The 12,670-nt window shown below is 38.7% G+C and overlaps 1 protein-coding gene across 1 annotated transcript in view; it reads right to left on the bottom strand.

The window, feature by feature from the left end:
• LOC119653481 (paired mesoderm homeobox protein 2B-like) overlaps nucleotides 1-9,911 on the bottom strand; it is an 82,936-nt gene extending 73,025 nt beyond the window's left edge. The window contains exon 1 of the mRNA XM_038058108.1: nucleotides 9,572-9,911. Within this exon, the coding sequence (XP_037914036.1) occupies nucleotides 9,572-9,911 (340 nt within the window). The remainder of the gene's footprint in view (nucleotides 1-9,571) is intronic.
• Between the last annotated feature and the right edge of the window lie 2,759 nt (nucleotides 9,912-12,670).

Raw genomic sequence — 12,670 nt, 5'->3', positions numbered from 1 at the left:
CTCAGTATTTTGTGAAAAATTTGTTTCCAGTAACCCCACACCGCAGGGCATTTGAACCAGGTTAAGGAAAAAGATTTTATGAGAATAACATAAAAACTACCATCTCAATATATTTTGAAAACACACTTGAAACCACTTCTATTGTCCCCCAAATATTAGAATACGAATTTGCAACAAACAATATAGTAATTTTTATTTTCTGTCGGTAGCTGTTTTCGTGCCTTCATTTTCCTGAACAACTCAATAAGTTCAGTGAAATATATTTCCTTTCAAACATTACCTTCAATTAAAAGCGTGGTGAAATTGGCAAGTCAAGCTCTTGATTCATCGTAGAATGAAAGTAACTGTTTAGGTTTGGAAAGCTTCTTTGGTACGAGGCAACTGAGACACAAATAGGCAAGAAGTGTTGTAGAATAATAGATGATGGAATGATATATTATATAAGGTAATCGTTTATATTATAACCAACTCAAAACTGCCTCGTAACCTTGTTTTTTATTTGATTAAGACAACTTCTCGAGATTTAGAGGCCCCCAGGACCAGACGCTGGGGCGTGCCCTTCCCCTCTCCCCTGGTTCAATCGCTTCACCTTTAATTATTCTTAGTAAATTCCCAGAATTTAAAAACCTCAGAAGAGTTATCATCAATAATTCCCCTTCATCAAATTCAACAGACATTAATCCTCCCATTATCTTTCGTTCACGTCGTTCCAGCAGCAGATTTTCATAAGAATTACCAATAAGTTCTAAGTCAGTAAGCTAATGAAATCGAACCTACCCAGCTTCCGGACCACAAGAGGAGCATGTATATCTCCGGGCATGAATGACTTCCCAATAAATTTATTACGAGATTATAACGCTTAATGTAATTGCACGTAGGTATCTGACACATTGTGGCAGTCCTTACTTAAAAATTCATAGCCAAACTAGTCGTGCATTTCGTTACATGGGGGTTGGCTCCATTATGCCATAATATAGTGTTATTAGTGCTGAGCCGATTCTAATCCGAAATATTAACGGTAACCATTGCATGTTTGCCACCATTAAATCCCTTTCGCACCGCAATCTGAATTCAGGAATCCTAAATCTGTTCGGGAAAGGTAGATATGAACGACACAATTATCTATGTCTGTTTCGGGTACAAGGGCTGTGCACCGTTCTTAGTGATTTTGGAGAAGCTGTTAAAGCATTTTGAATATAAGGCTGAAAACTAGACACACCGCCATGTTTCCAGTTCCACATTATAAGGGTTAGATATTTCAAATTGAAGGATAACAGCTTCAGTTTATGGTGAATTGAAATTAAATCTGATCATTTGTAGGCATTAAGGTTTATTAGAATTGGAAATTTATTGTTATCGCTGTAGACGTTAAACATCCTTATGGGCTATTATGGACAGTTAGAAAACGTGCTAGAGACGTTATTAAATGAGTAATTAAAAGAAATTTTGATCTTAGAAAGACTTGCATCTTACAGATCTTTCAGGATATTTATTGAGTTGCGATAACTGCTAGGCATTATTGAAAAAAAAATGAAGATTTAATGAAAATGTTGACAAAGAACAAAACTTAACCGAAAAGGTTCGTAGCTGTGGATTAATAACCTATTTAAGGGGTTATATACAGTTGCATATTTCGGAAATTTAATAAATGTTTATTAAAACGATTAGCAGCATCAATTCGTACATATTGTGGGGTACTGGTAAAAGTTTTTACTAAGAAAAAATATAAAAATGGTGCATCTACAGCTATTTTCCAAAAGCCCTTTTTCACGGGAGTGGTTTGCGGGCGACACGATAACTCAATAATAGTTCTTCCGAAATCAGAATTTAAAAACTTTTTCGTACTATTATCGTACTATCTGTCCGGATGGCTTAAGTGGTTAGAGCGCTGGGCTGTCGTAGCGGAAGGTCACGGTTCAAATCTCACTGGTGGAAGAGAGATTTGTTATCGTGACTAGATGTTCGATACCAGTCGACTCAGCGGTGAATTGGAAATCCTTCGTTACGTTGGTGTTGATTGGGCTAGAGGTTTTTTCGTAATCGTGTCCACCGCAAGGACGCTTTTACAATAACATGATTCTGAGATAATCGCGTTTCAAGTTTCAAGTTTGTCTTATATGTCTTTGTATCTATTCACATCATGTCGCCGATTCAAACGTCATATAGTATTCCTTTAGCAAATTCCATTACGTTGGAATGCTACGTTATAAATAGCTATAACTTCGGACCTAATGGTCCAATCGTTATGAAATTTAGTGAGAATATTCTTAAGATAGTGTACTTAAAGAATACAATAAAAATAAAAACTACGATTATATTCTTTTTTCCTATTGAAATGAAAGTTTGAACTTTCTCTTAATGAGAAACATTCCAAGTGACCGGAACTGTGGTTCCATCTAACTTGGCCACATGTATGAGACCCATATTCCTCATCGAATGGAGAAGAAACTATGAATTGAAAGGAATTCTTATATTCCTGACGTCCTTGCTTCTTAATTAAAAGCATGATAGTTCAATCTGAGCTTCAATCTCCAATATACAACCTCTCCGGGCAACTCCATCCTTCTACCGAGCCCTCCTGTTCCAAATATCCAGCAATTTTTTTAATTTGTTTCACACAAAACCTTAAAAACGAAACAATTTATCACCCAAATACGGCATTTGTTTGAATGAAATAATTGTAAATGAGAAGGAAAGAACCTTCCTTTTTCACTTGAAACTTCTGCAGTTTGACAGCGCTTTTCGTTTTCGGCAGTTACTTTTAGTATTTAATTTGAAGAAATTCCTTTTGAAGACTGAGGATGGTACTATTTTAGTGCCAAGTGCTAATTATTGATAACACTTTCATAAGTTTCATCGATTCCATACAGGATAATTGAATTCAAGGCGGAGTTATGTGCACCCTTGTTGGCATTTGTTTTTACCAAATGTACGTCCGTCTGTTACACCCGATTTATTCGGAGACGGTTAAACCAATTGTCACGAAATTTGGTAAGAAGATGTTGTGTTTGTGTTGCGTTTGATGGAGAGATGTAAATTTTTCTTCACAGAATATGGTTATGTGGGGTATCAAATGAAAAGACTCGATTAGTACTTTCCGTTTCTGATATTGGGTGAAAGATAGAGGAGCTAGGGATCAAAATGTGTGCCCCAAAAGTAAAGCAGGTCTCTTATGTCTCTTCTCAGAACCTATCCAACCAAAAAATTTGAAAAAAACTTACGGTGGTGCATCCCTACGAAATCTAGGCATCAAAATACATCCGGTTCTGATATCTGCACATATAAAGTTAATAATAATATATTTCAATATTTTAGAAATTTACCCGGCGACACCCTTAAGTTCATATTAGAAATAAGTGGCATTTGTGTTATCCCTTACACAAATGCCTATAGAGCACAATTTGGTCAGGTTTGAAAAAAATCCAACTATTATTAACAAAGTTATGGAGGGTAAAACTTTGCCACCTTTTTATGAATTCCGTGCATTCTACAACGTCTATGACGTCATCATTACATATCATAATTTATCTACACCACAACAAAGTCAGTTCACATACATGGGTGTCCCAATAAAACATTTTGTTCTAGTTTTTTACTCATTTGCATATCAATGCCAATTACTCCAGGAAGGCATATATGTGTGTGCTAATGAAGTTTGCGAGTAGTTTGTGAACGAAGTAAACCGGAAATATGGATACGATCAATTTATATACGTGCATGCATATGTACAATATTCAATAATAGGCAGTTTGTCTGTTTAGGGTGAGCATAATATCTATGTCTATTTGGAAAAATATGAAGGAATATGTTGGATTTGTAGCTATATACAGACAAAAAATGTACGTGAAGTTTCTCACATACCATGAATACAAAGAGCTTATACCCGGAACGCGAGCTTCCGGTACTCCGACTTGTTATAACATAAAATATTCTTCCCGGTCGATTGTTCGCGCCACCCAGAAGATTATATCCCACGCCGTGAAGTTGTGCGCACGCATTTGAAGTGTGAGAAAATTTTATGAAAATAATAAAAATGAATGCACCTAAAGTGCGCCTACCTCAGGCTTAAGGGGGTCATTTCGTGTGTCGGATCCGCGGAATCGATTTTTTTTGCATCAATTGTATCTAGATATAGTGTAGAATATATGGGCAAAGTAATTTTTTTGATATTCGGAGTCGTTCGGAAATTATAGAGTTACACCCGTGATAAGTCACATGCCAGATTTATGTCGATCGCCGTAATTAAGCTCGTATTTATCGGTCCGAATGATGTTGGAATGACTTTGCTAAACAGACAAGAATTGAAGCCAAGGCTGTACATGTGTTTCTTGAAGAAACCTAAAGTTTATGGATTAGGTATAGCAGATTAATTACCAGTTAAGGTTTTATGGCTACAAATCGCATTCTACTTTTTAAATGCGTTTTTCTCAGAACTGTATACTGAAAAATGGCTGCCACCATAGCCCAAAATCTATCCAACGAAATTCTTTGAAATTTTCACGACTTATTCAGAATTTGCGATTCATTCAGTTTTTTTTTATTCATTGAAGAAGCCTTGAAAAAACACCAAAATTCATTAAAAAAAAGTTTAACACAGCACCAAAAATTTAGTTTTCAATATTTTTTAATAATCCTAATTTGCGGACGGTTTACTTTTTTTCGTTAAGATGATCGCAGCGCCCTCTAGCGTGGCAGCAGAAAAACACATTTTTTTGGAGATGAGTGTATAAATTGATCTGTATTTCAATAATGAACTACGCGATCGGGCTGGGAAAATTACTATGCACGCTCAAGATATTACTAAATCTATGGTGAAAAATTCGTATTTGTATCTTTATCCAGTTCTTCACAAAAAATTTCTAAAAAAATCCAAAAACACGGCCTTCACACGGGATGGGGGCTAAACTAAACTAAAACTAATACAAGTGATATTATAATTAGCACTTGCCACTTGCACTTGTACCTATCTCAGTCTTCAAACCTAATTAATACAAAAAGTAACTGCCGAAAACGAAAAGCGCTGCCAAATTGTGAATAATGTAATCTGCCTTCAGATCAGACCCTCCTGAAATGCAACGAACTTCGCCAACCTGAAATGTTCATTGTATGTATGTATTGTACGAGTTGGAGCTTGCGTTGTGCACGCGCGCAGTCATTGTTCTTCGGCTATAAGTTGATGGCCTTTAAATAGCTTTAATGCCCTATAAATACTATCGGTCAACCCCTATGTTCTCCAGGTCTAGTTCGTCACTATAAATGGCTTATTGCCACAAAGCAGCAAAATAAAATTTTTAGAAGTAGTTAAAGGTTACGTCAGAAAGTAAAAAACATCAGGTCCTCAACAAATACAACGAACTGCGGACACTCTACCATAGACACGTTGAGCTATCCCATAAACGAAACAAGGAAGTGGTTCCTACGGTAAATAAGAATGATAGGTTTTAAAATTGGAAAGAAACTGAAAACCGGAGATATCCTAGGCGAAATGGTGGACCCACAAGTGTTATTCCCGAGTATGAATCGTATGCTGGTCTTCGGGCTCATGGTAGATGCAACTCCTCTGTTGGGATACCATGGGGTAACCATAGATCCCATCGAATTGCCTATATCTCTTTTATATAGCATAGAACTTATTTTAATGAGAATTTGTAGTGAAAATTGAAAGCCATACGGGAACTTGTGACAATCGATCCTCAAGTGGATCGTATACTCAAAATCCTAATCCGTAAACGTCCTTTTGGGTACGTTTGCGAGAAAATCTTGCTTTAGTGGTGTTAGTGTCATTTTCCCTGCGAAAATTAGATTCTCCCACAGGAATAAACATATATGACCGGATGGTCCCATCTGGATATTTTGGTGACCTAAAATACGGTCGATTTCTACAGAAACGTATGCGGGGTACCGTGGTTGCTCCCAACATTTTTAATGATATTTCGAATAATCTTGAGTATGCACTTGAGATAATCTGCACTTTTAACTAGTCAATACAGGTGTTGCAAGAGAGTAAATTAGTAACTGAAAAATATAAATATTTCAATAAAGTTCTATTCATAAAATTATTAAAACTCACAATTTCGCGCTTTTGACATGGCATTAGGGTATGTACGTATATTATGCCTTACATATTAAGGCTCACTAACAGCGGAGACCCAACAATACTCATATGCGAATTTTTCATAAAGAGTACCGAATAGAATGTTCTGGTTACTCTTCTTTTTCTTCAGCCTTTGTCCCGTTCACAAGCGGTATCGGCTCGTCGTGATCGGTTTCGCCATTTGGCTTTGTAAAATTCCTGATCTGGAAGCAATCTCGAGTATTTTAAATCTTCATTCAGCGTATCAAGCCACCGTTGTTTTGGCTGGTTTTTTGGTCGTTTACCATCGACTTCGATGTTCACACCAATCTTGGCAAGTGAATTCTCGTTAGCGCGAATTGCGTGACTATACCATCGAAGACGTCTCTCTCGCAATTGTTCCACGATCGGTGCAACCCCATATCAATCGCGGATATCCTCATTTCGGATGTGATCAAAACGTGTCACGCCACTAGTCCAACGCAACATCTGGTTACTGGATACTGTATATATATATGTAAGGCATTCCGTTGAGTGAGTACGAATATAGTACATGATGTACTCAACAAGCAGTAATTCCGTTAAACAAAGAAAATCATTTAAAACGAACGTAGCGTCAAACGTAGCAATAGTACGAATAATGATTCGGGGCTTGAATTTCACCTGGGCTATTTCCAGGCATTATTTTTTCGATATTAGATACTTCCTTTAATAGAGATTTCGTCAAAATTTGGTTACACTGCACAACGGGAGGCTTCCCTTTCCTTAACAAGTTGTGGCTCTTGAAAGTGCTGCGTGATAATGCAACCCACTTATTTATGCTGCGCCAAAGATTCGCTATTTTCATTTCAAAACGGTAGTATTTAGTTTTGACCCCCAAACCCATAGACGGAAATAAAAGTATGAATGGAGAAGGGAAAAGTGCTTTCTCTCAAACTCCATTGAAAAGTCGCAGTCGCAGGTTATGGCGCTTCAAATGAACGGTATTTTAATATTATGAAGGTCAAGTTTGATTTGCCAGCCCCTCCCCCTCGGATGTGGAAGGGATAAAGAGGATATGTAGGAAGATAAGGATGATCCTCCTTTCTAACGCCGTTAAAGAATTGGAAAGGGGAAATGGGGAACGGGAGCTTTTTGGTATCATAAATAAGTTTATTAGTAGGCAACTGTTGTCGCGATGTGCAAGGAGATTGAAGAGGGGGCATCCGAAGTCATACGAGTCACTATAACCGAGTACTTCCTTTTTGTACTTTTGTTATGTAAATTGGTGTTTCGTATTCCAGCAGAGTACTGACACGTTCATGGAGCGAGCTGGTGAAGCCATTAATACTTTTCCAAACTATACTCGGCTGGCTGCATGACGTACTAGCACAATAGGAAGGTTATTACACGATTTGAGTACTGCACTGGGGCGAACACTAAAGGTGAATATGTCACAAGGTTAGTGGCGTCTGCACCCCGCTTGACTAATTTACTGTCAATGGCTTCAATAGCATCAAACTAACCTTCATATATGTTACTAGGATCGTGTAGTCCTATGATGTTAATACGTGGGCCAAGTATAACCTGAAAAAGTGTGGGCGGGCTAACCGTCTCTTGAAAAGCTGAAATAACGCCGAATTGCGCCTCTGCTAATGGATAAATCCTACATGCTCATCTTTTCTTACGGCAATAAGTACACCTAAAACGCTAATCCCCATAGAGATCAAACGCGTATGAACCCCGGTCATTACTATAAGAGCGGCCGGATATGATGCTTGTAGTAAACGTTACAAGCTCTTTTTTGCACTGGCAGTCAGTAAAGAAAAACACAAACTTCATCATTCGTGTATCCAGATTCATTCCAATACTGGTGTAAATCTTCGTATCCAATTGGTCTACCAGCCTTTGTTAGCGAATTATTGGGCCTCATTTGGTCGTTGTTGTCTTTTCAGCATAATATGACTTCCAGTAAATTACGTTAAAAACGTAGAGGGAGAAAATAGACCACTCAATATTAACATTGAGCCCTAAAACCACAGACAGACGACATTAACAAAAGAGTGATCATGGTTTCTGCTAGAAAAGTTAAAACCACAACAATAGAGCGCATACGTAAATTCCTACATGCGTTCTGATAAATCTTCAATGAATAATCATTGAAAGCCTTATGACAATATCGCAACTTGTAAAAGTCAAAGAAAGTAAGTCTCTAGTTGCTTTCATCAAATATTTTAGTTAGCATAAGATGGTCAGCCCCTTCTGAAAACATCGAAATTAGCAAAATGTAATGGACTAATCAGAATGTGAAAAGTCGGGAAATAACCTTACGTGAGTAAATAGCAAAAGTCATGTAAAAGAACAGACAAAGTTGTAAGCCCATAACGCTGGTTTCTAGTAACTATTCTGCTTATGACAAAATGTGCAGAATTTGTTTCCGGAGCTGGTTATCGTTCTAAAATACATTATGGCTGACACTCATGCATTTGAAGGACTCTAATTCACAGTACATAGTTTTGAAAGTGGTTTGTGTTAGTAGTGGCATGTCCCTATTCTCCACTTCCCATATTCGGATCGACATCGTATGTTATTATAAAATAGACTCACGCCATCTAGTTTCAGGAGATATGCTATCAACTAGTAATCTAAGCAGAACAAGCCTGTTGTTTTAGCTGATGCTATCTCGATTAGTTGACATAGAATTCGCTGCTTTTTTGTGTTGAAAATATTGAGTCAGTATATAGCGCTTCATAAAACATTTCTAGCCACTAAATACAGTTATAACCCAATGCTTGAAACCAATTTCGAATTTGATAATAGAAGGGTAATTCCGCAAAGATTAAAAAACAATTTTATGTATTGATTGAAAAAAATTGAGAAGGACCATTTACCTTTAGATGGAATCCAAAGTTCTTGGCTACAATTGAAACAGCCAAACCTCTTCACAGGCATAATAAAAAGGATGTTACTTACCAATGAGAAACAATATATTCTGTTATGTGTTATACCTGCAACATAATTAGGAAGCAAGTTGGGCTTTCTTTAGAGAGAGATTTATAAATGTAACCTAAACCTGCTGTCAGATGAGGGGAAACACTAATGACATTGGCACGAAATATCTATTTGGATAAGATGCATGAGTACAGCAAAAATGAGTTATAAGATTAAAATTACATGGAAAAGAACCCGAGAAAACTTTAGCAAAGGGAAACTCCCGGCAGAACAAAACGCAAAATCAAAAATTTGCCTTTATATGAACCGCAAGATCCTACATTTCCTTAAGCATGGCATCAAAAAGAAGAAGGAATAGCGGAAGAACGATCTAGTCTAGCTATCAGTTACTGATCAACCTGAACATCAGGTGGACATTATCTTCAGAAAATTGATCTAAAGTGCACAAGGAAGTTGAAGTTGAAGTTGAACACACGGAGGTCACTCATTACAACTGGAATTCTTTGATGGAGAATGTTCATTTTCAAAACATGAATTAATTTCTTTTGATTACAGGCGAGGTCTTACTTTGTAAATTCATTGAAGTCGAAAACATTGAAGTCCTGTGCATATCCTGGTGATGTGTTCGACCTGTCATCGATGAACACTGTGTTGAAATCGTTCCGGGATGAGGATGTAGCGGTCCCACCCCGGTGGGCCCGCCTGGACCTACACTATTAGCGACGTGGTTCGAATATGTTCGGGACATGGAAGCCGCCGCGGTATACCGATAGGCGGCCTGCGACATTTGACCGCAAGACGCCAAATCTCCGTACGTGATAGGCATGTTGCCCAGACCACTGGCATCCATGGACCCTTGCAGGCAGCTAGAATCGAACCCGGTCTGATTTAAGTACGAGTAATCCATTTTGGCTGCGCGGATCGGCCTGCCGTTCACTACCTATGCGTTTCCTCACGTTCCACCGGCAGACTTTATGAATACAATAAATTGTGTTTATTACTATCGTTATCACACTTTTTGGTATACAACGAACAAGTGGGGCACGGCACAAAATGTTACGGCACGTTTAAATTGAATTTGCACGTTTCCGGACAGTAATAATAATAAGCAGCAACAAGAGAAAATCAAATCAGGGCGCGCGCTAAAACTTTTCACTCCTCCACGCAACGAGCCTTGGTTCAAGCCCCGGCACAGGCAACCGAAACAAGAGAGAGTTGTTAGTTCTATAAAGCCTTTAATTTAATTTCTATCGTTAAGCGAAACTTATCGAATTATGGACACTTGGCAAAACGATATGATAGCGTGGGAAAAGCACTGCTAGTCCATGTCGGCGAAGGCAGTGGCGTCGGCGGCAATAGCGACCGGTCCCCCGAAAACACACAACACACTTTTACTACTTATATTGTAAATAATAGTCCTTCGAGCGTCCGCTGCCGCGCAACTTCAGCACCCCCGTTCCAACGCTGCAGCCTCAGTTCGAACCTCGCGTCCTGCGTCCCATTTGCTCCCGAAACGCTTATTTATGTGCACAACTTATTCCAACGACAACTTCTTCTTATCCCTTTTTATTTACTTCAATTATTCAAAGTAAAAGGAAATTTTTTGGGCCTCGTCGGAGGTGAAGCGGTTGTACTGCTGGCTGGCTGGTTGCGACAAAATCAAATGATAAGCTTAATTCAATAATGCGGGTGGAGACCTCTTATGTGCGAATAAATCTAAGAGAAGTGGGTCGGCCATGAGAAACCGCCCTAGACACCCTCCGAAGGACATTCCGAGCACCCAATCGTTCACAGCATGGGTCCACGTGAGAGGAAATGAGAAGTCAAATTCTACCCGCACAGCCAGGCGGAGCTCCGACCCTTCCACCAGGCCCAATCAGAAGCGTTCGGCGGAACCCTCTCTTGTTGCAGTATGTTTGTGTACATCCTTATGTAAGCAATAAGGGTAACGCGGGGTTGTTCTTTTGTGGGGCTTGGCATCATATAAGGATACAGGCCACGCAACCGAGACGATTTTGTCGTGGCTGGTCGCCATTGCCGCTCACAGTCACGGTGAAACCAGCCGAATTGGAATTTCAGTTTAGAAGGGAGGCCGTCAGGTTACACGGACACAAACGCACGGAATTGCAGGATGGCAACGAGATGTCAAATCTCCTGATTGCTAGTAATTCCAAGGGTTTTTGTTCATATATCAACGATGGCCGCATTTCTATTGTAAACAAGTGGAAGTGTCAAAGTCGGAGTGTGCTATTTTTCCTTGTGCAAGGAGCCTTGGTAGAGGACGTGTTCTGCTAGTTTCGCATTTTTTATTTGCTTAGTGTGCGGACAGAGCGAAATGGATTACAGTGTGTGCTTTGAAAGGATACTTAACATTGAGTCAATCTTTTATTTTAATATCGTCCTGTGGAAGGTGCATTGGCTTATTCATTAATCAAATATACATTCCATGCAATGCGCATATCCTGATTACTTTAAATGGATGAAGTTATTCAAATTTCGACGTAAAGTTCGATAATTTCAATAATATCAATTCTGCGTTATCCAAGCGTTAGTATTTTTTGGTGGTTCATTGATAGGTGTTTATGTAGAACTGGAATACTTTGATCACTCCACCCTTTGCAACATGTTGTATACAATGCACATTAAATGAGTCTAGTAAGTGAATTGGACTGTGGTGCTTTCAAGGAGCATATCCTTAAAGAAATATATTCTAAAGAAGCGGGCTCACGAAAATTTCGATTCGATTACGTTTGACTACTACGACTACTACGTTGGACTTTCTTGTGGTCCGTCCTTAACCAAGTCAAATACATTTCCCAAATTGTATCTCTGTATTTATACAAAGATATGTAAAAGACTTTTTATCATACATCATAACATGCAACTCGTGATCCTCAATAATAAAACAATAAAACAGAAAATAATTATATTTTTCTTTACTTCTATTGATCAAATACATCAAGGTGATGTGCGCCGTGTCTTATATTTATATGGTTGCCGTTCACCCCTTGGTGGGGTATAGCGTGTCAACCACAAATACGTAGTCGACGTAGTCAGGCATTGACGAAATCTTGAAGCTTATGAGTAACAGTGGAGTTGACTTCCCATGTACTACTCCCATATAGCAACACAGAAAGAACACTAGCACAGAATAATCCCAACTTGATCTTAGTGTTGAGATAATAGCATTTCCAGATTTTAGACAGCAGAGGGGGATCTATCGCTGTTATTGCGCCGGGTAACATCTAATTCGTTGCCACCAGTAGCAGAAACCACGCTTCCTAGATATGCAAATTGATCGACGAGTTCGATGCTCTGCCCATTGATGCAGATAAGGAGAGTATGATAACTCGTCAAGCTGAGAAAATTGCTTTTGTTGGTGTTTATCTTCAGTCCAACTATACTTGCCTCTCTTTCCAAATCCATTCCAAGATTGGGTGAGAGAGCAAACAGATGTTATCATTGTAGTCGAAATGTTTGAGGAAAGATGTCGTCCTCCATTGAATTCTTCCTCGTCTTCCTGACAAGGAAGCGTAAAGAATGAAGCAAGCGTAAAGAAGAAGAAACCCTGGCGAATTCCACTTTGGACTTCGAAATTCTCCGAAATTTGACCTGGATGCAGCACGTGGCATTTTGCGTCATCATATATCGCTCTGATAATAGTTA

The sequence above is a fragment of the Hermetia illucens genome, chromosome 4, assembly GCF_905115235.1.
Source record: "Hermetia illucens chromosome 4, iHerIll2.2.curated.20191125, whole genome shotgun sequence".
Classification (NCBI taxonomy): domain Eukaryota; kingdom Metazoa; phylum Arthropoda; class Insecta; order Diptera; family Stratiomyidae; genus Hermetia; species Hermetia illucens.
Note: the sequence above shows the minus strand (reverse complement) of the source record. Positions and strands in the feature narration are given on the sequence as shown.